Source organism: Macaca nemestrina, chromosome 10, assembly GCF_043159975.1.
Source record: "Macaca nemestrina isolate mMacNem1 chromosome 10, mMacNem.hap1, whole genome shotgun sequence".
Taxonomy (NCBI): Eukaryota; Metazoa; Chordata; class Mammalia; order Primates; family Cercopithecidae; genus Macaca; species Macaca nemestrina.
Window position 1 is genome coordinate 66,747,427 of NC_092134.1, and position 25,912 is coordinate 66,773,338.

The following is a 25,912-nucleotide window of genomic DNA, read 5'->3' on the forward strand; positions in this document are numbered from 1 at the left end:
ATTTATCCATTCTTCTCACTAATGTGTTCTCTCCCTTTTGCATCCACACATCCTAGTGACAGTATCAATAAAGCTGATATTCCACTGAATTATTGTTACCTGTTTAAAGATACCATGCATATGTAAATCACATTGCAGAAAAGATATTCATTAAATGATATTTTTATTCCATTCTGTCACCTTCACCAATGCCCTCCCCCTGAAGCTCCTTAAAAATGAAGATCATCAAGCTCAATTTTGTACCTCTAGTTCCCTCCCCAGTGTTTGAAACATTTGCTTTCAGCTAGCAGCAACACTGTAGCAGTTTTGGATAAGATAACCTCCTACATGCCTAGCAAGGGCTTTCAGATTTATTCCCATGGATCAATCCTGTCAGTGGTAGACATGGGCTAGAGCCAAGAGGAGGAGTGGAGCCAACCACCAACAAGACACAGGATCTCCTCCTCACGTGCGGCCCCTAGCTCGTGCTGTGTATCCCAACCTTGAGCTAATCAGTCCACTTCTGGAACAGGTGTTCCAGCATACTGTGGCTGAGAGGAGAGGGGAAGAATTTGCCACCTGGTCAGAATTTGTGTAAATTTGTGTAAACAGATGCCATAAAAAAAACCCCAAAAAACAAAACAAAACAAAAAACAACAACAAAAAAAAAACAGCTTAGATTGCATGCTGGGTCAGCAGTTGAAGAGTGCTTTGAGAAAAGTGTCTTCCCACTATGAGCAAGGCTCCTCCTCACACATGGCCAGCCCCACTTCTCCACCCAGAGGAATTACAGCCTGTTCTAGGAACTCCTGCTGAATATCTAACACATTGTACTGCACTGGCAACCTGATGGTCTTTGTGACGTGGTCAGAGACAGATGATTTGGAAGTGGGAATAAAAAGCTTTCTTCCTTATTTTAAAAAGATTTGCCTTTGTTTTGTGAAAGTATAACAACAACAACAACAAGTTATCAGTAAGACTTTAGTGCTTCAGAGAGATGTCAACCCTCAGATAAGACACAAAAGGAGATCTCATTTAGCCATACCCTCAGACTGGAACTAGCTCTGCCCTTAGGCTCTGGGTATTTCCTGGTCTTTGGGATGTCTACTGTGGTCATCTGGGAACTGGTTACCAGCGTCTGTCCCATGGGATATGGAAGCATCTCGGGAGTAGTAATCACTTACGATTTTATACTTAGAAAACCAGGATGTCAGTGTACTAGGTGACTGTGGGTTGGGGAAGAATATTAGACATCAGAAATAATAAGTTAATATCACCACCAATATCAATAATAGTATTACTGTTTATCAAGAACTATGTTAAATACTTTGCTAATAATTTAATATCCTCACACTAGGTATTTTTATTACTTCATTTATAGTTAAGAAAAGTGATGCTAGTAGATGATAACGACATATAATAACACATACTGAGCAGTTACTATGAGCTGGCACTGTGCCCATCTGCCAAGATCCTGTCAGAATCATGATTCAAACCCTCATTTTTATGATTATAGGATGAAATCTCCTTGGGGAAGAGGTGAAGGATATGTGGAAACTCTCTGTTTCTACAGTTTTTTGCAACTTTTCATTAAGTCTAAAAGCAATGCAAAATAAAAAAGTTTTTTAAAAACTCAAAGCTGCAAAGCTCGTAATGGCCACTTTCTGCTGCCACCTCTGGATAATGGCCTCAAATAGAAATGCTTAGCCCATGTCAGGGATGCTCATGACTCAAACCATGCTGGAAACTGTTCTGCAGGTGTGCACTTCTCAAGGACCCCGGTCTAGTGTGTGGCATTCTCATCATAGACATGATGAATCTATGTAGTTAGTATGACACATTTTCCCCAGCAGATGGCAGTAAAATGTCTTGAGGAAGAGATGCTTTTTCTGATGCTCATAATAGTACCATCTGGGCTGGCAGTGGCCCTGACAGTGCTAAGAGATCTGGAGAAGAGGTAGCAGAATTGAGAAGTGTTTAGGAGGTGAAATTAGATAGCAAGTCGGTGTGGTGTTTTGTTATAAAGATACCAAATTTGAGTGCAATCAAATCAACCACTAAATTTATCATCAGTTCAAATGATTTACTCTTCCTGAGCATAGTCCTTCATTTTATGTATATGTATAATTTGTATTTTTAAAATCATGGGATTCCCCTTGTAACAATGTGAGATACAATAGTGATCTAATAAAGAATGAAGATTAATGGAATTTTCTTGTCCATTAATAAACCCTTAAAACAGGAAGTTTTTTCATGAGTGGGCTTTAGGGAGTCCGTGGTCCACTTGAAATTGTCATGTGAGCATATAACTTCGTGTGCATTTTACTGGGGAGAGCTCCAGTAAAATCATATTCTCAGATGGGCCCAGAATGTGTTAAAAAAAATTCTGTCTGAGAACATATCACCCCAGGAGGCCTGAAATAGATTCAAGGGAGAAGGACAGCAAACTCAGGTGCCTACAAGGGCCAGGCAGATAATAGTGAATGAAGGAACCCTAGTGGGGACTGGGGTGACCTGGAGAATGTATGCTCCAAATATCCAAAGAGGCCGCCACTGTCCAGCCCCAGCTGAGAGTCGCATGCAGGAGTGCAGACCCAGTGTGAAATGAGCTCTTGATTTTTAAAGAGAAGCCACAAACCCATAACTTTAAATAAACTATAGACATTTCTGAAGTGTGCAAATAACTTAAAACATTTCTAAACATAGCTCAGGCAAAACGAGTGTACTTACAGGTCATGTGTGGCCCTGGAGCTGCCAGTTTGATAACCTGAGCTTAGACATCAGCCTGTCATTCATAAGCTCATGACCTGGCTCTCTTGGGACATGCTATGGTAAGGAACTCTAGTACTACTAATTATTGGTTACTATTATAACAACATTCATAATAACAATGACTAACCCCCTAGCACTTTTTATGTATCAAACACTATCCTAAACACTTGATTCATAACTCCTGTAACATTCTCAACATCCTGTGAAGTCAGGTTACTAGTGGTTTCCAGCATTTGTTATATGTTAGATACTGTTCTAGGTCAGGACTCCTCAGCACAAGTCATGACTCATGAAATAATTCTGTAACAATCCTATAAGTAACTAGAGAAACTGAGGCACAGGAATATTTAGTAACTTGTCGTAGCTCATTTCCTAGATTCCAACCCAGGCAGGCTGGTCCCAGAGCCCACACTCTTATCGGTATGCTGTACTGACTGCCTCTGGGATACTCTGGGTACTGGTTGCTTTCAAATAACTATCAGCTGTGGTGTTTAGTGGTCCCAGACAGATCCGCCCTTCTCTGGCATGGCAGTGTGGCACTTCTGAGCAAATGCAGTTAGCCCCAGGTCTTCCGTAAAATCCATCTCATTTTCATGTATCGCCAGACACACTTTATTCAATCTTTGTTTTTTTTAATCTCCTCCAAAATGAACAGATCATAAATCCTTTGCTAGATGAGATTTCCAAATAATGGTGATAGATGGCCTTGTCTTTTGTTTCCCAACTAGTTTGGCCCTGCCTGTCATCACAGCAATCAAAGAGTTGTATTATAGTAAGATGCCATGTAGACGCAGTGCCAAAAAAGGAAGGAACAGCTTAATTCTCCACTCAAATTTCTGTTTCATTTGAACTCCCTCAAATGAGTGAGACTTCCTACAGGGTTACACAATAGTAACTCCTGAAATATGTGAGAAATTATGGTTGTAATGTTAGAGAATTGACTTTAATCTGCAGCTGCAACCTAGAATCTGTGTCTGAGGAATGAGTGAGATTACGATATGGGAGCATGCAGTGATTTGCAGAATTCACTTGTTTCCACTTCTGTCTATTGGTGCCAATGCTGAAATCCAAACCCTGCTGAGAGATTGATAATGGAAAACTGAGGGAGGGAGAAAAAAAGCAGGGTATAAATCTACTGCAAAGCTGTCATATGCCATGAATTATATCAAATGGTTCTCTAATTTTCTACTTGGAAGATACTTTGTATTTTTTTTTAAAAAGATAAATTTGGCTGTTATTTTATAGCTTTGCACTTCCATCAGCTCACCAGTTTTATGATGCTTCCTGTGAGCAGTGGGTCTTAGCGGTTGGTGCATTTCCATTAGCATATGCTTCTGCAAAATAGTTCATCCTTCTGTGAGTCCCTTGTGATCAATTAAGTGCCCATATTTCCCTCCCCAAACAGGTTAAGAGAGAGAATCTATGGAAGGACTCTCTTCCTAGGGACTATTTTTAATGTCATTTCTAAAAATAAAGTATTATATGTAAAGGCAAAAGAAAGGTAGCTTTAGAATAAAAAATGTTTGTAAAGAGGACGCTTTCATTCACCACTGGGACTTACAACCAAAATTTCGGGAGAATGAGTGGGCAAGGGCATGCCGGGAGCGTTGTCGAATTCCAGGCTTGATAACATACGCAGCCATTAAGAACCATTCAGAGATCTGTATAACAAGAAAGGTAAAAGTTGATGGATCTAACTTTTGAAAAGTATATGTATTTTTAATTCTTTGTAAAAACTTGAAAGTAAATTTCTCCCTGTTGTATTTTTCATGACATATTTAGACTTTTCCCCTTGCTTTGTGGAAGAAACCTCTAGTGTATTCATTTGATAGTTTTCCTTATTCGGCCTAAGCACTTGAGCAAACCTAATATTTCTAATGGTTTGTGCTTTTGCCCTCAGCCAGGACCACAGATATAAATGACTGACGGCGTGTTGCTTAAAGAAAACCTTGACTATGAGAAGTGACAAATAAGGTTTGGTTTAGAGGGTCATTGAATTTAGTAGTGGTAGCACTGGAGTTGAGTTGTGGAGATTAGTTTTAAAGTTAAAGCGTGAGGCAAAAATCTCATAAAACGAAAATTATCTTTGACTAATTCTTGTATTTCTTGGGTTGAGCAAATAGCACAGCTGGCTGGCGTGGAGAAAAGGGAACCTATTTACACTGTTGGTGGAAATGTAAATTAGTGCAACCATTATGGAGGTTCTTTAAAAAAAAAAGTGTTTTTGTTTTGTTTTGTTTTGTTTTTGACACTGGGTCTTGCTCTGTTGCCCAGGCTGGACTGCAGTGGCAGGATCATAGTTCACTGCAGCTTCAAACTCCTGAGCTCAAGCAATCCTCCTGCCTTAGCCTCCCAAATACCTGGGACTACAGGCACACACTACAATGCCTGGCTAATTTTTTCAGAAAATTTTTTTAATTTTTATTCGAGGCAAGGTCTCACTCTGTTGCTTAGGCTGGTCATAAACTCCTGAGCTCAACTGGTTCTCCTGACTTGGCCTCCCCGAGTATTGGGGTTATAGACATGAGCCATCATGCTTGGTCTAAAAAATTAAAATAATACTATACAATCCAGTAATCCCACTTCTGGGTATATATCCAAAAGAAATGAAATCAGTATCTTGAAAAGATACCTGTACCCTCCATGTTCATTGCACAGTAGCCAACATGTGGAAACAATCTAAGTTTCCATCCGAAATGAGTGAAGAAAATATGGTGTACGGTGTGTGTGTGTGTGTGTGTGTGTGTGTAATATTATTGAGCAATGAAAAGAAGGAAATCCTGCCATTTACTACAATATAGATGAGCCTGGAGGATATTATGTTAAGTGAAATAAGCCAGACACAGAAAGACCAATATTATGTAATCTCACTTGTATGTGGAATCTAAAAAAGTCAAATTTGGCTGAATGTGGTGGTTCATGCCTGTAATCCTAGCACTTTAGGAGACCAAGGCAGGAGAATCACTTGAGCCCAGGAGTTCGAAACCAGCCTGGACAACATAGGGAGAGCCCTTCTCTACAGAAAATAGAAGAAATTAGCCATGCCTAGTGGCATGTGCTTGTGGTCCCAGCTACTCGGGAGGCTGAGGCAGGAGAGTCATCTGAACCCTGGAGGTTGAAGCTACAGCAAACCATGATCACATCCCTGCACTCTAGCCTGGGTAAGAAAGCAAGGCCCTGTCTCAAAAAAATAAATTATTAATAATAAATAATTTTAAAATTAAAATACATTAAAATGTCCAATTCATAAAAGAGTAAAATGGTGGCTGCCAGGGGTCTGGGAAGGGGGGAAATGGGGAGATGCTGATCAAAGGGTACAAACTTTCAATTACGAAAGAATAAGTTCTGGAGATCTAAGGTACAGCATGGTGACTGTAGTTAATAATACTGTATTGTTTACTTGGCATTTGGTAAGAGAGTAGATCTTAAGTACCCTCATGGCCCCCACCACACCCACATCAATGCTGAGTGGTGATGAATGTGTTAATTGGTTGTGGTCATTTCAATATATATACATATATACACACACACATATATATATATAAAATCATCATGTTGTATACCTTGAATATATACAATTTTTATTTTATGCCAAATATACCTCAGTAAAGCAAGGTAAAAATATTTCTCCTGCATATGCCTTTTGAAATGTATATATAGACTTAATCCATGGCTAGCACACAGAGAAGTGAGTGCTAGCCATGTTGGTGATGATCGTGATGACAATGACAATGAGTGACCAGAATTCTGATCAGAAGCCAGGTTCCCCTAACCCTCCTCCTGCTTTTCTTGAACTTCGGCTCCCCCTTGGCTTTCCCATGTGCCCCTGGTTTGTTGACAACTCAGCCTCGTCTCCTGTCACTGGATACTGTGCTAAATTTTTGGATTACTGTCAACACAAGCTTTGTTATAGTCATCTAAGAACTTAAAGGGATTCCATGATCCTTCCTGTCTTTTAATGGGAAACTGGATCAAGGTTGTCTTCAAGTATCTGGCCTCAATTTGGTCGTCTGGTCAGTTCCCAGCCAGCATGCCTGAGCCCTGCACTCCCATTTCTGATCCTTTGCTGCCCTCTAGTAGCTGCTGGCCTGACTGTGTAGCTGTGCAGACCTGAAAGGGAAGGTGTACTTGCTAGATTGCAGGGGGCTTGTGCACCTGAATGTTAAGGAGGTGTCTGATGAGAGGAAGAGACCCAGTGAAGAATGTTCCTCAGTGCTGACTTCTTTTATTTTTTCCCTGGTTTTTCACTCCGTCCATTTTTATAGAGCTCCTTTTCCCCTTTAGACATTATTAGAGGGTTGTTTCCACCTTTGAAGGAAAACAAAATGCCTTGCCTTTTTTTTTTTTTTTTTGAGTCAGTGGTCGGTGATTGAAAGTGTTTGCAAAACATCCCCAAGGAGCACTTTAATGTCATTTTTATGGAAATAAAGTGGAAAATAATAGGCACTATTTTTTTAAGTGAAAGAAAAAGGCCCTTCTGGGTTTTGGTAATGACTTAGGAAGACAAGATATGGTGAGCAGAAACCTTTGAGATTTAGTAAAATGTGAATTTCCTAAGAGAGAAGCACAGGAGTGAGACCTTTTTCTTTCATGTTTTCTGAGTCTATGCTTCTTATATAACTGTATGACAAATGGAATGGATTCTGGATCCTCCTAATTTTTCAGTGTACACATAAATACACATATATTTGAATATTATTTTCATAACCATTCCTACTCTTTGTAAGCACTTGAAAATCGACAAAGTGCTTTCTTATTTATTATGTAGTTTGATCATTGCAGCAACCCAGTAAAATTGGTAAATTCAGTATTGTAATAGAATGGTAGAACTGTAAGGAATTTAAGAGACACAACTGCCTTATTTTACAGATCAAGAATCTAAAGCTTAAAAAAAATTATTAGACAAGACTCTTTGATCCCAAGTGACAGAAATCCAACTCAAACTAAATTAGCAAAATGGAGACCATCCTGACCCAAGTAACTAAGTCCAGTGTATTAGTGATTTAGAAATGGATGAATCCGGATGTTTCAATGACATCTCCAGGAATCTGTCACTCTCCATCCCTTGACTCTATTTTCCTCTGTCTTGATATGATTCAAAGTCCGCTTTTCCCACGTGGTGATATGATAGCAACTCCAAGTACATAGCCTACCATTCCCAGTGGAATGAAGACTGTCTTCTTTGCAGTAGTTCTAACAAAAGTCCTGGGATTACATCTCATTAACATGGCTTGTGTGACTGCCTATTTCTGGACCAGTCCCTGCGACTAAGTGATCGTATGTTCCACTTAGTCAACCTTGATACCCATTCCTGGAGGGGTAGAGGTAGGGGAATGACAGCCCCATGCACACCACATGGACCGAGTGTGGGTCTGCAAGAGAAAATCAAGGTGTTATTATTCCCTGAAGAGGAAGGAGCTCTTGATGCTGTTTAAGCATAAACAATTCATGTGGATTAACTGACCTTTTGTATACATGGGTTCTGTAGCTTGTAAGTTAGAATTCAGAACTACATGTTTAGTATTGTGAGTTAGAAATTTGCCTGTGAATATACTTTTCTAGCAAAGGAATTGTACTTTTTTCACCTTTTTACATCCAGGGCCCATCATGGTGGCTGGCATAAGGGATGTGCCCAGTCACTTTTACCCAAGATGAAACAGCCAATAGGTAACTGCATTAGAATTTTAACCTGAGGCTTCTGACTCCTTAGACATCTTTCAACTCCGCCGCCCTATTTCCCGTGTTTAATTTCCCTTTTCCTTACTTTCCACCATTATTACAGTTAGTGATAGTTGATTAAAATATTCTAGGTGTTAGTATTTGTCACCTACTTGCGTGTGTTTTGGTGACTCATAGTACACATTGCTTGAAGGAGTGATAGAATTTTTCCACTTCATTGTATCAGAAAAGATAATTATGTCAATATATACTCGATAGGCTACCTTCACATATTGTCAGTACAGTTTTATTTGAAGGAGTAGCATGTCTTATAATTGAGGAGGCTTTACTGTAGTGTTTTTGTTTTTGTTTGTTTGTTTGTTTGTTTGTTTGTTTTGAGATAGGGTCTTGCTGTCTCACCCAGGCTGGAGTGCAGTGACGCAATCATGGTTCACTACAGTTCAACCTCCTGGGCTCAAACAATCCTCCCACCTCAGCCTCCTGAGTAGCCGGGACCACAGGTGTGTACCATCACATGAGCCTGCTGAGTTTTAAAATATTTTTGTAGAGACGAAGTCTCACTATATTGCCCATGTTGATTTCAAACTCCTGGCCTCAAGTGATCCTCCTGCCTCAGCTTCCCAGAGTGCTGAGATTACAGGTGTGAGTCACTGTGCCTGGCCTTATAGTTTGTTTTTAATACATGCATTCTTACTATGGAAAACTTAACTCCTTCCTATACTACAAAAGGAAAGTCATCAAAATAGCAGCTGGAACAGCAAGAAGGTTTGGAGGTTGTTACAGTACAAAGCCTTGTTGAAGATGGAATTACAGAGTTTTTAGCAATGTATTACTAGAGCTTCCAAAAACAGACACATGAATTACTTTAGAGATATGTCCTTGATAGGCTATAATTATGCATGTTAGACCAGAATCTACTATCACGATGAATGTGTATTTTGTACTTCCTTCATACACAGAACCAAGACACGTTTTTAATTTTAGCATCTTTTACTTTGCCTTTTTCTTTGTTGCTCTTGCTGCATCTGACTTCAGTGAAAAACTAGCTGGGCTGTATGTTTCTTCATATCTGGAGAACAACAGGGTCCTCATGATCTTGTCAGAAGCACCAGGAATGAATCTGAGGTGTGCTCTGGAAAGGCGGACACAGAACACATCCCTTTTCCTTTTTCTTCTCTGCAAACAGTTAACATTCAAGAATCCTGTTATTTGGAAGAATTTTCTCTTAAAGTGGCAGAGCTATTGTTGTTTTTTAAAGTAATTTATGAGCAGCCTCTTTTCCATAAGCGTTTCATAAACAGTATTGCATATAAAATAAATCCACTAGAAGGGAAATCCTTTCACATTTATTTATTCGACAAAAGTTTATTGAACATTGGCTATGTACTAGGTACTGTTCTAACCAATGAACAAAATAGACCAAAAAATCCTGCCCTCATTTTTTAAAAAAAAGCCATGGGCAGGGAGCAGCAGACAATAAACAGAAAAATAATTAAAACAGGTAGTGTGTTAGATGGTGATTCGTGATATGGGAATAAAATAAAACAAGAAAGGGTAATAAGCTGGGTATGGAGGGAGTACTGTCAACAAACCACTTCATCCAACCTGTTTTAGAAATCTCATTTCTTCCCTTGATCTAACCTAGCTGCTGTGCACACATCACTACTCCTTATGGTTGGGGTTGGATTTTTGAAGTAGCTGTGTTTCTTTCCTTCCTGGTAGCACATAAGCCCACCACCGCTATATCCTGGGAGTGTAGAAAATGAACGTTCTTTTAAGACAGCTTTAGTCTATGTATTGAAAATTCATCTTTTTAATTTGAATATAGAACCTCTCCCTATTGAGTTTTCCACTTTTCTTTATTATTCAAATAATGTGCTTATCTTCCAGGTTATCTGCAAATTGTTGGTCAGAGTATCTGACATAACTTAGCTGTATGATATCCTAAATCCATGAGATTATTTATATTAAAGTATTTATTAATTTAGCCCTAAAAAAAGAACAAAATTTGACTAGCACTACAAAATTTGAAGAGTAATAGCTCCCCCTGCCCCAAAAGAACTACCCAGACATTCATAAAAATAAAAGCAAGTGTTGGTCACTGATTCTGGGATGAGTTAGGAGGAAGAACCCCTGTGTGGGGCACAGAACCTCAGTACCTAGAACAAGGTAATCAGTAAATGCCTGTAGGAGAAAACGCCTGTGCACAGTAACCGTGAAGGTCTGGACTAGGATGCTGAAAGTCAGGTGTCAGGAGGACTAGGATGCTGGCAGGAGGGTGTTAAGAGGCATTTTAAAGGTGAACTTGAGAAAGAGGGTGATGATGCAGCGAGCTTATGGAAGAGAAACGTGTGTCTTGCTGGGGAGAAAATGGAGCTTGATTCAGTTCAAATCTAGTTGGAGATAGTCATGAAGGCTGCCCACAGATGTTGGACTCAAGGATGAGGGAAGGTTGTTTTGCTTTGTTTTGTTTTATTGTTAAATGGGTTCTGTAGCTTGTAAGTTTTTGACAGACTCTTGCTCTGTCATGTAGGCTAGAGTGCAGTGGTGGGATCTCGGCTCACTGAAACTTCTGCCTCTTGGGTTCAAGTGATTCTCCTGCCTCAGCGTCCTGAGTAGCTGAGATTACAAGTGCACACCACTGTGCCTAGCTAATTTTTGTGTTTTTAGTAGACACAGGGTTTCACCATGTTGGCCAGGCTGGTCTTGAACTCCTGACTTCAAGTGATCTGCCCACCTCGGCCTCCCAAAGTGCTGGCATTACACGTGTGAGCCACCATCCACCACCAGGGGAAGGGAGTGTTAAATGAGGGTGCAAATTTGGGCTGACAGTGGAGATATGGGAGTCAAAGCAGAGAGGCCATTGCTGGAGCCCTGGGAGAGGATAAAATGCTGAAGAAGGTGACCAACATGCTGTGACAGAGCTTGGGCGAATTCCAACATTTAGGGGCAGAGAAAGAAGAGGCATGAAAGAAGGAAGAGGTTGCAGGAGTTAAAGGAGAGAAACCACTTTGTGCCGTTGTAATCACAGAAAATTTTGTGGAAAAGGGTGTGTTTTAGTTGTTAATCCCAACTCCACCTGCTTATGATTTCTCTGACCAAACCAATCCATACTAATCACATGGAGCTAGTTTAAGGAAGAGTCTGGACTCTGTAAGCAAGTGTCAAATTGTAAAATTGTATTTCCTACCAAATACACAGTGGCTAACGAAAGCTTTTACTGCTCTCTGTCCTAGGCACGTTACACAGATAAACTCAGTTTACCATTCAAACAAGCCTAGAAATGATTTTTACCATTTTGAAAATGAAGAACAGAAAGGTTAAGAAACTTACTCAAGGTCACACAGCCATTTAGTGGCAAAAGCAAGATTCAAAGTCAGGCAATTTGATTCTAAACTGTGCTTTTGGCCATTACACCATTCTCTCCTACATAATGCCTCCGTAAACAGTTGGACATACCTAGGCCGTTAGGAGGATTATTTCTGGTAGTTTTTTTCCTCTTGTACAAGCATTCCTCAATTTCTATATATTCTATCTTTAACATTTTCCACCAGATGCTTTTAGCTGATGGATTTCTAAGGCTGTTACCTTCACAGGAGCTTTTCTGGCTTCCTCATGTTCAGTGGAGGCAACGTTCTTTCCTTGGCACTGTGATGGCCATCAGAGCCCTGCCTAGATAAGCAAATAACACGTGAAGTGTGCATTATACCCGCCCTTTTATATCACAACACACCAGAGGCTCTGAGCTACTAAGTGCTTTTTAATCACCCCAGATTTGCAAGAGCATGTCCTAACGACACTTCCTAAACGGCATCATTACTTCTCCAAAAATGTTTTCTCATAAAATATTTGCTTTAAAAAATGCCTGATAAATTCTGTCTTGGGCAATTATACCAACTTTTCACACCCTTAGAACCTGTGTCAGCACACTGGGTCTTGCTTTTTTAATAGTCCTCCATGACAGCTCATCACTGGCAAGTTCTGTTCAGTGTACATCTCCCTTGTCTGATCCTAATGTTTGGTCTCATGTTGACACACTGGTTGAACTAAGTAGCAGACAGTGGTCACAAGGATTATAACATGTGTGAGCTCATGGTTGTTTTTGGCGTCTTTGAAAAGAGAAATAAAAATGGCCGATTATAATAAGCTAAGAATGAGTCAATGCGGTTGTCTGTAGGGAGCTGAAAAAGTGGGTAAGAGTCACGTTTTAAGATCTCTGAGAACACTGTGTTTTAAAATACCCAGAAGATTTGGAAAATGCACAACATTTAATAACTGTATATGTGTTGCAGGGTAGGGGGTGTGGGGATCAGTATATTCAATGCTAGCCAAGTCAGGATGTTCCATGCTGTTTAAATAATGAGCTAAGCATGTTAAGCATTTTAAAGCAATTGCATGCAAAGAAAAAGAAATGTAATAGTTAAATAAGCAAATAAATGGGATCTATCAGGTGTATTTTGTATCAGAAAGATTTATGAAGTTGAAATGAAGAAGAAAGTGCAAATTATTTTAGTACTTTAATCAAATTGACTCTAATGATATAAAATGTTGAGTATTTGTGGGATTAACCTCATTGTTTTAGTTTTTTGCAAAACGAATTTCCAGGTTTAGGTATATGGCAGAACATTTTTGGTTTATGATGATTCTTTGTTGTTAAGAATCAGAAGAACCTCCAAACAGCACTGTTTATTTTTGGGATAGAGATGTTATATAAAAGAATGAATACAATGGCAGAGAATCAAGGAAATGAGAAAATTGGAATAAGATTATGGGGCTATGTGTGCCACCCGCTGATGAAGCTCTGAAATGCTTTGGTTTTGAGAATATATTGGAACTTTTGAGCCAATCTTAAGGTTTTGTTTGTCCATACACCACGACCCACCCCCTTCTTATGATAAAATTAGTACCATATTGTTAGTGGAGGTGATATTCCAAATATTTCAAAACCAGCATGACACAGGCCAGTCAGAATGGGCAAACCACGCAGCGAGAAGAGATTCCTGGTAAACACTTGATACATAATGGTCTTTCACTAGACGGTACCTGTCTTAATTGTCACCTGTTTCTGGTTCCTTCTGGTCAGGGTGGTCCTAGAACAATCATCTGTGCTTCAGAGGGGAGAAGGTGATAGGCACTAGTTTTGCCCTCTGTCGAAATATAACTGCACTTAAAGATTCTTTGTTAATTGACTTTGTCCCCCTGTAAACTAGATGACATTTTATATCCGTGGCACAGAAACTGTGAGAAAGAAGAGGAGAAAGAATGATTAGCCAGGGGTGAGAAGCTCTGGTTCTTTCCTGTTCTTTACCACTTACTAGCTGAATGACTTTGATGAAAAACACTTTCTCTGAAACCACTTTTCCTTTTCTGGATCAAAAACCTACAATAGAGTTGCTCCATGAGACATTATGTGTGACAGTGCTTTCTAATTCATTAAATTCTATATAAACATGGTACACTTGTATTACACCTTAACAAAACTAATGTTTTAAAGAAACCCTGAAATAAGAATTATCTTAAGGGATTAGTCTGCCCTGAATCCAGCAAACCCATATTTTCATATATTGAGGTGTTTGTGTTTTTAAGAGGGGTAAACCTCTTGAACTAGCTCACTCACTCTTCTTCAGATCATATCGGAGCTTAATCAATCTATATTTTGTACAATTTTACTGCCTTCTTTTTCCATAGCCCCTACTTGGTAACCCTCACAGAGCATGTTGTAAAGTTTGAACTGTCTAGACAGCTGAACCACCATAATTAACATGTTTGTGACAGGTCCCAAAGACACATGCTTACATTGATCTGGTAGCCAAGAAATGTAGGTCACTCTCTCTAGTGGTAGCTCATGTTAGGAGCCTGTGGTCCAGATTCCACTGGTTGCCTTGGCCACTTGAGACCTTCATCCTACAAGTCGATACATTTTGAATAGAAAGTTTGCATTGTTGGAAGGCATTTTACCAGTGCTAGAGTTTAGGATGGGAGGCTAACCTTGCATTAGGCAAAGGGAGGACAAAGGGCTTAGAGCAAAAAGGTTGACCTAGGAGTGGCTCCCTGGGAAATCTCTGAGCATTAGTGAGGCCAGAAATGGAAGAAGATGGGAATACTTGGTGGATTCCTTCATTTTTTGGAAAAGAGTTACTCCAGGAGGCTCCATTTCTATAAGATTTCTGGGGCTGTGCCTGGGCAGGCTAATAGGATAGATATGGATTGGCAGCCACAGTATTCAAATAGAGAAAAAAAAAAATCCCCTAGTTTGGGCTCTCAGAAACCTTTCAAAGAGCTCCACGATGGGTTATTTCCCCTGCCAAAGAAATAGGACATTTTAGTAGTTCTGAAGACCTTTCTTGGGACCAGAGGACAGAGCTTTAAAAAAAAAAATAAACGTGTTAGGAAAAGGGGAAAATATTTGATCATTTTAGTCATAAGGAAAAGGCAAATTGGATCTGAGTCTGCACAATAGCAGAGGTGCAAGAGATTCCTGTATGGTTTTGAGTTTTATTTGAATAGACTGGGCTGGGGTGGTGGTGTTCCACAGGCAAGATTCTACTAATAGTAATTGGCAGCTGCGTATTCTGAGTGCCTGAATTTTAGGAAATATGTTAGATTTGGAGAAGAATCTTGGAAAGAGCTAACTGTAAATATTTATCTCACTTTAGCTAATAACTCAGTTCTCTATTACTAAGGTATATTTCTATTTAAAGCAAAAAATATATATATCAAGGAGGCTAAACTATTTCTAGGGATAGCCTAATAGAGAAGAACATAATATGGGTTGAAATTCAAAGAAAGATTTATGCTAATCAGAACAATTATAAAAATTTGATTTTGTACTACAGTCCATTTAATATAGTATTTTCTATTGATTAGTGGTTGCTTTAGCTAGACCATCCTTGGTAAAAGAATTCTGTTCTTTTCAAAAACCTTTAAAGTAGATGCTTATGATATTCAGATGTTTTTCACACACAAATTATTCTTCTGTTGGACTCAAAATACAAAGCATATGCATTTCAGTGGTAATGGATTGAAATTGTTTGAGTTCATATTGAATTTATGAATGAAGAAGAGAAAGTTTTACCACTAAATTTGGAATACTGGAAGTTATTTTAGAAACCAGCTTGAAAGGTTTTTCACAGCCTGAAGCGTAGAGAATAAAACTGTATGAATAATTCATAAAGTCCTAGAAATATTAATCAAGTAGTTTAGAGAGTGATATATCTTTTCATTTTGACTAATTGATTTTTTTTTTTTACTTAAACTTCCTGGCCAACTGTCTAATTTTTTTGTCCTGAATGTTTATGTTAACTCCTGTGGGAGAATTCTGGATTTTGATTAAAATTCCCTACCAAATGTTAGTTTGTATTGACTATATAGTGAGCAAGCTCCTGCTGGCAGATGAGGAGGTGTGCTCCGCCTTCTTGTCACTTTGTGAATGGATTGTGAAGGGTTTGTTAATTTGCTCTTCACTCCATTGGAGCAGATACTCACAAATATCTGCTATGTCGCAAGACTGTTTTATTTGCATAATGAGAAGAATGGTTTGGGGGACGGTTGTTTGGGAAATAGTATAATAAAGTATATTAAAAATAGAAATACTTGGCCTTGTTTGCTTTTATTTCTGGTATCTTTAGAAACAGTCTTGACTGTGTTGCTTTCCAGCCAAGTCCTTTTTTTGGAAGGGTGATTAAAGGGGCTGGGACTCCATCTGCCTGATTGTCTGCCTAGCCCAAACCCTTTCTTGTATTCACTTTATGAACATACCCCGCCTTAACTCTCATAGGTTCAGAAAGTACCAAAGAGGTCTCTGTCCTAGAGCTGCTTCCCTGCTATAGGCACAACTATGATTCTTTCCTCAATCCCAAATATAAACGGCCCTCCCTCTTTTTCTTTCCTTTTTTTTTCTTTTTGTTGTTGTTTAAAGAACATAGTATATGATCCATGCATTTCTTCCTAAAGTAAGAGTGCAAGCATTTCACTTGCATTTCCCATTAAATGAGACATATAAAGGACACTGACTTGATGCTGAGAAGGAAAGGGGCTGATGGTGGCTGAACTGACTGGATACATAGCCTTTTGCCTTAAACAGAATGCACTGCTCAGTGCTTAGTGTTAGATTTATGGAATGGCTCCTCTCCCAGCATCGTCCCTGCTTTATACAATTTGGTGCTTTGTTGCTATCGAAACGGCATTACTTTCTAAGCCATTGTGATTGTGAAGGGGGAGGAGGCTGTGGCGGGCAGGGGTGGTGGTAGTAGTGAATGACACAGATTTACCAGATGACATGTAGCGGACCTCTGCATCAGCCAAGAGGAATTAAGCTTTGTCACTCCCCACTGGGACTACCTTTCTCCTGGTATGTGCGCAAGGAATTCATATGCTGCTGCTGCTGCAGCCACCAGAGCAGAGCCCTGAGTACACTTTGCCACAGAAAGCAGTGAGCAAGAATGATAGCTGTCTCTTTTAAATGCCGTTGTCAGATTCTAAGGCGACTTACTAAAGGTATCGTGCTTTCCTTGTTATTCCCTCAGTGAGTCTGTTGCAGTATTCTATAAACACAGTTTAATGGTTTTTACTTTCAAATATGACTGCCTTTACAATTTATTGTCAGGCAACAAAGAACTCAGTGAAATATGTATAGATACATATGTAGAGGTAGACTCGGCTTTGCTTTCTGTCCTTACATCCTGGTTGTGTTTGTGCTGAAATCATGAAAGCAGCTTGCGTGATTTTTTTTTTTTTTAATGACTTCATTCTTTGCTGAAAAGAGAATGTGTTTGGGTCCGGTGCTGAAGTTATTGTGGGAAACTGTCATTTTGCATGCTGATTAACTGGTCAAGAGAAGTCAAGTGTGTGTTACTGTCCTTTCTGTGATACATATACTAAATGCAGCTGGCAGATTCAGGACTCGCACAGCTGGTGGATCCACAGAATAATTGTTTGTTCTATTAATTTCCAACATCTTTTTCCCTGGACAGCTTTAATTTCTTTATGTGTTAGAATTGCATGTCCAGAAAAGTATGTCATTCCAAATACTTTGGTCCTATGTAATATTAGAAGTTTATTTGCAAGTAAAAATCATTGCTTGGAATCTTATCAAGAATTAATAGCTTCAGATTGTCACTCTTAGAACTCTAAAATAGTAATTAAATTTCTCTGTAATATTAAGGCATTATTGTATTTGAACCATTCTGGATGTGCCGTCTCATTTACTTTGTGAGCATTCTATTGAAAAGTTAGTAAATGGATGCCTTAAAATCTTGTCTTGTGTCCATATAGATATGTGAGCTCTCTTGCCTTATTTCCTTTAGATAGAACCTTCCTTAGAGAAAATTTATTATTTAAAAAAACTTCATTCTGAGTAAATGTATTTCATTGCAAATGCCTTTCTTTTTCAGCCTGTAATATAGAGTACTGTTGAGTAATTAATTAATGGATATAATTATGTTCTAGAAGCTCCGAACCTATAAATATGTTAATGGATGCTATTTCTATCAGTTTAGCTTGACATATCAGAGTTCTTTGATCACCAGCAGTGCAGCTAAAAATGCAATTAATATTTTATTTGGCAGAAGAATGAACACAAAGCAAATAGTGAGAAATAGATATTGAGTCAATAACAGGAAAGAGAATAAATACTATAGACCAACTTCCCGAATGCATTTGCAAGTTGTTTGGATAGCAGAGTGAGTCCTTTAAAAGGTACTTTGGGGGAAATATGGGGAAGATTATCCATTTTAAATTAGGCTGTTAGCCCGAGGCTGTAAATTCTGTTTTGACTTTATCCTCTACAATTGGTACAAAGGTACAATTTCTGTTTGTAAATCATGACTAAGAGACTATCCTTTCTGTTACGGTTTTAGCTAAGACTTTTAAAGACAGGCCTCTTATTCTGAAAAGTTCTTTTCAGACCTAATTTTGGCATTTACTTATCTTGATGTTGAGAATTTAATGCTCTTCTTACATCATAAACATGAAACAATCATTATTTTCTATTTATCTATATCAGTTCTTTTATAAGTCCTACATACTAGGAAGAGAGTGTACCCAAGCAATTTATACTTCTTACAAATATTTTTTACTTTCCCAGTTTTCTGAATTTTATGGAATCATTGATCTCCTGCATTGAAAGGAGATTTAAGTGTTTGTTAATATAGTTGCTAAAAATCTAGATAATTGAGGAAAGTATCGGTACCTGCTTTAGAGTTGCTACCTGACACTTTTTTCCAAAATCTTTATATCTGCTCTATTTGGTATTTAACTTAAGACTGCCGGTTGATCATTAAAATAAAATCTCTATGCAGAATCAATTTTGCCATAATTGGGCTCTTCTTTGTGTTTGACTGGCTGTCCAAATACTTACAATAATGCGCCTGAGTAACACGGTACCTTGCCTTGCCACCTGCTCCAGTCTTGTCCAACAAAGTTCAAGTTCCACCATGCTTCTTGTTCCAAAGTGGATTCATTGAGTTCTAGCACCCTACCCATGCTTGTGGTGCTGTTTTCTTAAGCTGTAATAATAAAACTAGGAAACATATGTAATTACAATATTAAAATGACCTTTCTTTTAGGGTCAGGAGTGTTCTTGGGGACAGGGGTGGATGTACACTTGAAGTTTCTTGTCCCCTTCTCCCTATTCACACAACTCCCACACCCTCACCCTCAATTCCCAAGCATACATATTTCTTTATACCTATTGAGGGCCCCATCTAACACTCACTCTTCCAGACATTTAGCACAAGGCCTTACACTTAGTAGGCACTTCGAAACTGTTTGTTAAAATGAATTGGATTTGTCTAGTTGAAAGTAATAGGGCCTTTGAATCTTCTGTGAGCTCCTAGGAAGTGCTTTGAGAGCTTTATTAGACCTCTTTTGGCTAAAACCTTACCCAGATCTTAGCAGGGGGAAGTTTGCTTCATGACTCCAAAACTACCTTGCTATTTGTGGTTGATATCACCCACAAGAAAAAGCAATATGACAATTGCGATTTCTTCTTAGTTTTCTTAAGGAGAAAATGATGGAATAAAAGGGAAACAATTTTCTACAAACACTCACATTATTGATATTTTTACTTGATTCTTACATTCTACATATATCTAATATATATTTAACAAATATCGATTAAGTACCTACCGTGTGCCTGACACTGACCTTTTTGCACTTAGAATTCTGGGCTGGTGTAAGAAGCATTTTTAAAATCAATATGTTATTGAACAATAAATATTTTTTCTTTAGGTCAGATGTAATTTTAAAAGATGTATAAACCATATATTTCTAGACAAGTCCTTGGATCACGCCACATAGACACTGACCCACAGTATTATAGTAGAATATATTTCAGGTGAACTTAGCACTTCTCTGACTTGGGAATTGAGTCATTTTCTTATTAACGTTTCAAGCTGCTATTTCAATCATTTTGCCTTATCAGGTACCTACCAATGTAGAACAAGAGCAAGAAAATAACCTTTACCCAAAAGGCCCATGCCTGCCATTATGAGAGGACCTTTGGTTCACAGAAACACCAAGCACCACCAAAAGCATTCCCTTTCCCGTCTACTATTGAAATCTAAAGAAGCAATGCTGTTCTTCTTTTCTTCCTCCAGAATGAGAGTCTACTGATTACCTAACCTTAGAGCCAAATCCCAAAATAACATTTTCTGAGGTTTCCAGAGACATCTGACAATAGGATTTTCTGGAGCAGGTAAATCTAGGCTTCTTGGCACCTGCCTTCACAGCTGTTTACCTGGGACAGCCCTGGTTTCTCAGCTAGGGGCTACCATACCTCAAGAGAAGGGAGTATGTTCTCAGAGAAGTGGAGATATTTTCATAGCTCCTGTAGACTTTGTTCTTTTTCTCTTGTCATGATTGTGTGATTACTCTTCCTTGAGACAGGTTGGCCTCATATGCAGAGAATCACTTTCTGTGGTGATACTGGGTGTGACTCTGCTGCTTGCTCAGGTGCTGCCGTTTCCAGCTCAGAGATCTGAACTTTGGTGCTCCACTGGCAATGGCATTTTTCTTTCACAAGCTTCACTCTGCCTACAACGCCAACATCAGCCAATTAATATTTACTGACATTCCACAGGGAGCACGGCTCTGGGCACCTTTCATTGTGTTGCTGCCACCCACCCTCTCTCTCTGTCTTCTCTCTACTGGCTCAAAGCTCACGTCGGAAATCTCTGCCTTCACTTTAGTATAGACTTCAACATTGTTTATCATAGCTGGCCTAAGTATCATTTTATTTTCTACTTATCTTCACTTTCTCTCTCTTCCCAAATACACATATGGCCTAAAATAGAATTAACTCTCCCTGTCCCTTTCCCACTAACAAACTATAAGCAGCCCCGTTGACCTTCATCCCAATGGGGTGTCTGAGTGAGACATCTGTGGCTGGCAGGGAACTGCTCCCTGCTGTGCATTCTATTTTCTTTCACCCTCCCTCTCTTCTTCCTGGTTTCTCCTCCCAACCTCAATATCTTTTCTCCTTTTCTGCTGCCTGGACGTGGATGAGTATTGCTCTCCACTGGCACTGAGCAAGATTAAGAGGCTGGGTTGTGATCACACTCACACTCATTTTTTTCAGTCATTGTTCCCTACATTTGCCCCAGTCATGGAATCATTACGCTTGAAAGGGAAGGTCAGACATTCGTCTAGGACTTGTTTCCAGAGAGAACTGAAACTCGACCATCCCAGATAACCAGCAAACTTATTCTCAATTCTCTCCAACAAGAACAGTCTTAAAGTTTGTCTGATAAACTTTTAATGGATTATTCAGGTGACATATAAATCCCTTTAAACTCTGACACTCATCCTGTGTTTAAAAGTTCTTCTATTTAGAAACTAATTTCCTAAGTGTAATCTTAATTAAAGAAACACATTTAAATGTTTTGTCTTAATGGAAGAGGAAAAATATTTCCCATCTTTTCTCATCTGCAGAATCTTTTAATCCAAGGAATTCTGAATCCACCACAGAGCTCAGTATCAGTGTTCTGAACATGATGGCTCCTTTGCTGATGGCCTTGGATTTTCAGTTCTGGTTGCTCTGCTCTTTCCCATCTGTCTGTGTCTAGCCTTGTGGCTCCTTCAGCAGTCTTCTCTAATGGTTCCTCATCCACTCTGTGATATGGTTCAGAATTGATAATCATCTGGGTTGAGAATGCTCTCTCTGCTAGATCTCATTTCTCCTGTCTCCCCATCCTCATCCCTTCTGCTAACCCTCATTGGCCTCCTCTGTCAGATCCTGCCATCTGGAACAACTTAACTGTATCCTCCACCTCATTAACTTTCCACCCTTTTCCAAATCTTACCTGCAAACATGTTCTTTCTCCTTTGCCTCCACCCCTTCATTTCATATCATCACAGCTAGTGCATTTAACATATTTATCTTTCTAGCCTATCAACTTTTAAAAATAATATGCACTTACTAGATATTTCACAAAGTTAAGTCTGCCTTGTTTTATTGGAGTGTCATCTGTTGCTAGGGCATGGGGCATATTTCTCTCACAAATAGAGAGATACCACTTAAACAGGAGAGTGCTGCATCTGGGTCCCAGGCAGGTCTTGTTCTCGCACAAGTTCTGCTCATGGTCAGGATTGTGATGGATTTCTTGCTGTGCTTCTAGTCCACTGCTTTGAGGGGGTTTACCACTTTACTCTCCAGTGGACTGAAGCTTTTCTTTTATGTAACTGGTTAGACTTATCATAACAGCACATTTATTTCTCCCCTGTCTTCCGAATGGGAATTGGTTGCTAGAGTACTTTACCTCCTTCCAGGAGGTACCCATCCTCCAGAGGGAATGTTTGGCTATGCCTCATATGACTCCCTATGAACAAGAAGGAGTCTATACCCTTCTTATAAGATTATGGCAGGTTAGGAAGAAATATCTGGTTCGTTACTAGGAAAAGGAAGGCCAATGTAGGATAGGCATTCTAATCTATTAACTTATATACTTTTGGGAAATGTTTAGGAGGAAGAATGGAAATAAGGATAGCTAATGTTTATTGAGCACTTACTTTCTGCCAGGTACTTTTCTAAACATTTTACATGTGCTAACTCATTTAAATCTTGCAATACTATCATCATTATCCTTGCCATACAGATGAAAAAGAAGAGGTTCAGAGAAGTTAAGGATCATTCCTAAGATCACAAAGTTTGGAGGACAGGAGGAACCCCAATGTTTCATTTTTGCCATTGTTTTTTCTATTCTAGAAAGGGATAGAAACCACAGACCTGCCCATCTAGAATAATAAAGAGAAATCGACCAACTCAACACCTCACTAATCTCTCAGCATTCCTTATGGTAGGGGAAATAGAATAGACTTAGAAATCAGAAGATGTGTCAGCCTTTCCTAGCTTTCCTGTTTTTACTTGTGTGGCAAAAACAAACAAAAAAACTCAATTTCCCGCACTAAATCTCAGTTTCTTAATCTGTAAATTAAAAATTACTTGTGAAAACTATTTTATACTCATGTTAGCTATAACAAAATGATTTAATTTTCTACTACAGTTGATTTATTTGAAATTCTTATCTTAGTAAATTCACGTTATTCTGGCAAAAAATATAATCTGATAACTTCCCACTATTTGAGAGGAGGCAAAATACTATTTTCTAGGAATAGACAAGCAGTCAGTGTTTGGATCCCAACTTTTTCTCTCTTTTAGTTTCTTACCATTATTTTGCCCATACACATGAGAATTATGTTAAATTTAAAATTAGTAACTGCTGCTTTATTAAATATACAGAAGAAAATATTATTTACAGATTTTTAAAACAATTATTTAAGTTTCAGTATCGCATATATCCAAAAGAAAAATGCACCCAGCTATTTATTACATGTAGCTCCTTAAAGGATGTTACTGCACCCTTCAAACCAAGGAAACTTTGACCTTGCCATTACAAAAAGCAATAAAAACAGTGGTCTTGGATGTCTCAGTCAGTGATGACTACCTAAATTCAGACAAAGCTTGGGGTATTAGAAAATGAAAAAGAACTTCTTACTAATAATTCCAACTAGATTATTAAATAGCTGAATATATGAAGAATACAATAAGTTACATTTGTACTAAGGAAATTTCTATTCATTTTCAAAACAGATGTATTAGGAGAAAAGGTAAAACTAAATATCACTAAGGATATGTTGTCATCATAATAATGGAAACCAATGGAAGGAAACAAATTGGTTTACAAATTATTATTATGCTTTTTTAATAAGTTGAAGTTATACTATATGTGTAATACATAGTTTGTCTTATATCTTCTTGCTAATATTCTGCCCATTTGTGCACATTAGCACACACTTGTCGTAGGAAACTGTTACTGTCTCTGTAGTATTTCCTTATGTGGATTATATATCTCTAGTTTGTTTCCCAGTTTTCAGTCTGATATGTGATACTGTATTGTCTTTAAAGAATTTATTTTGTGCTTTACATTGTTGCTTTCATGTATCTTCACTTTCAAGTCTTCTGATACATATTTTCTGAGAAATGTGTTTAGGATACACATCCCACACATTTTTCCCAAGGCTTTCTTAAGCTAATAGATGTGGCAGAGAGAAAAACAGTGAGAGAAACAGCATTTGGATACCATAATATCCAAAAAACAAAGCAAAGATGAGAGAAGGAAAGGCGAGAAGCAGCCTTTCTGTTTTGTAAGTGGGTCATTGCTGACCTTTGAGAGAACAGTTTTCACAGAGTATTGATGTCCAAACCAGATTATAAGGATTCTCTGCATTAAAGGCAACAAGGGCAGACCACTCTTCTAAGAAGGTCTGAAGGTGAAGGTTAGGCTATAGATGGGCAGCAGCCCGTGGGGGTGGAGGGTGGGGCCAAAGGGGATAAGGAAGCCTATTATAGGATGGGAGAAATCTGAGCATTTTTTTAAAGGATAGAACCAGTAGGGAGGCAAAATTTCAAGATGCAAACTAGAAGAGGGATGAACTCTAGAACCAGGCAAGACAGGGTGAGTGTGAGACCAGGATACAGATGGTAGCCAGCTAGGGTGAGCAAGAGGGACAGTCCTGTCACAGAGACAAGAAAGCGTAGGAAGAAAGACTTTGAGGTGGGCATTAAGGAAATTAATCAAACTTGGCTTTCTTAGTAAATCAGAAGATGACTCTAAAATCTCCTGTTTTTATGAGCACCCAGTCCAGGGGTTTCTAAATTTTTCTCTGCATTGGAATTACCTTGTGACCTTAAGAAAATAGTGTTGCCTGAATTCAACCCCAGAGATTGTGATTTAATTGCCTGGAAGTGTGACCTGTTCTTTGGAATTTTAACACATTCCCCAGGTGACTTTACTGTGTTAACTGAGTTTGGGAGCCATGGACCTCATCTATTGGCAGCTTCATAGAGATGCCACAATTAGACATGTTTCAACCAGAGACAGCCCAGGAATTTTACTCAGCTGCTGGAAGGGAGAAGCTGAGCAGATATAAGGGCTATGTAACTGCTATAGCCTTCCTGTGACTTTGAGGGCAGAGCCTATCTGAAAATGGTAGTGGATCCAAAAGATAAAGAGACATCATATCTGAGTGTCATCACTTCAGCCTCTGGTCAAGAACTACCTTAAGGGAGCTCTCCCCTAGACTTCTTCAATTAAGTTACCCATTAAATGTCTTTAACACCTAAGCCCATTAAAGCCAGGTCTTTCTGTTATTTGCAATCAAAAGAGGCCTGATACAGGATATAGCGCATTTGTGTGTAGACATTTTGGTGAGAGTTTTGAAGACATGGTTTAAAAATGACAGTTGACTCAACCATTTGCTGAGTCCACTCCTGAGTTGCTCGCATTCCACAGAACTGTTTGAACACCCCTGCAGATCTGAGCCTGCAGCCCTGTGTGAAGTTATGAGTGCCACTGCTAACGTAGGATTTCCAGTAGATCATTTTGTTAAGTCCTCGACTCTGCCCTCCTTGGCAGTCCACATCAGCATAGACTGGAAGGAATGTTCCATGGGGATGGAAATTAATATTATAATTTTCATGTGATTTTTCTGTCCTTACTATTTAGGGAGCTAAGGGCTAACTGATTTTTCCCTTCCTTCTCCCTTTATGCAGAAGGTTTTTGTATGGAGAGAATAGTTGAAAGGCAGGGTTTTAAAGTTTTCTGCTGATATAAGGTGCAATGTTCTGAGCATCTCCAGTCTTCTCATTGCTCTCTCTTCTCTTCTGTTACTTTTCTTCTTCCAATGCTAATGGACATAGATCTACTTATGCAAAGGATGAGTAAGGTGCAGAAAGTCTGTTGCCCTAGCCCACAATGAAGAGTAGACTTCATTGGTTGAAGTCTTCTATGGAGCCAGTTGTTGAATGTTGAAGAATTTTTTGAACTAGCTTTTAAACACAATTATTTAAAATTATATAAATTTTCATTGATATTGATATTAAAAACAGAGGTAATGAATACTAACAGTTCATCACTTTCTAATCATTACTATATTTTATGTTCTATGCTCTCGAAGTCTACTGTGTCTATGTGGGAGAGCTACT

General features: G+C 38.8%; 1 protein-coding gene across 17 annotated transcripts in view; it reads left to right on the forward strand.

The window, feature by feature from the left end:
* Positions 1-25,912, forward strand: part of LOC105473429 (glutamate receptor interacting protein 1) — a 711,108-nt gene that overhangs the window by 377,975 nt on the left and 307,221 nt on the right. The window contains exon 1 of one of the 17 annotated variants that reach the window (XM_011727249.3): positions 8,560-16,926. The exons of 12 other annotated variants lie outside the window; for them this stretch is intronic. In XM_011727249.3, the coding sequence (XP_011725551.2) occupies positions 16,872-16,926 (55 nt within the window). In that variant the 5' untranslated portion in view covers positions 8,560-16,871. Of the gene's footprint in view, positions 1-8,559; positions 16,927-25,912 lie in introns of those variants that run through there. 4 more of the 17 variants (XM_071071484.1, XM_011727254.3, XM_071071491.1 and 1 more) reach the window with 4 other exon arrangements.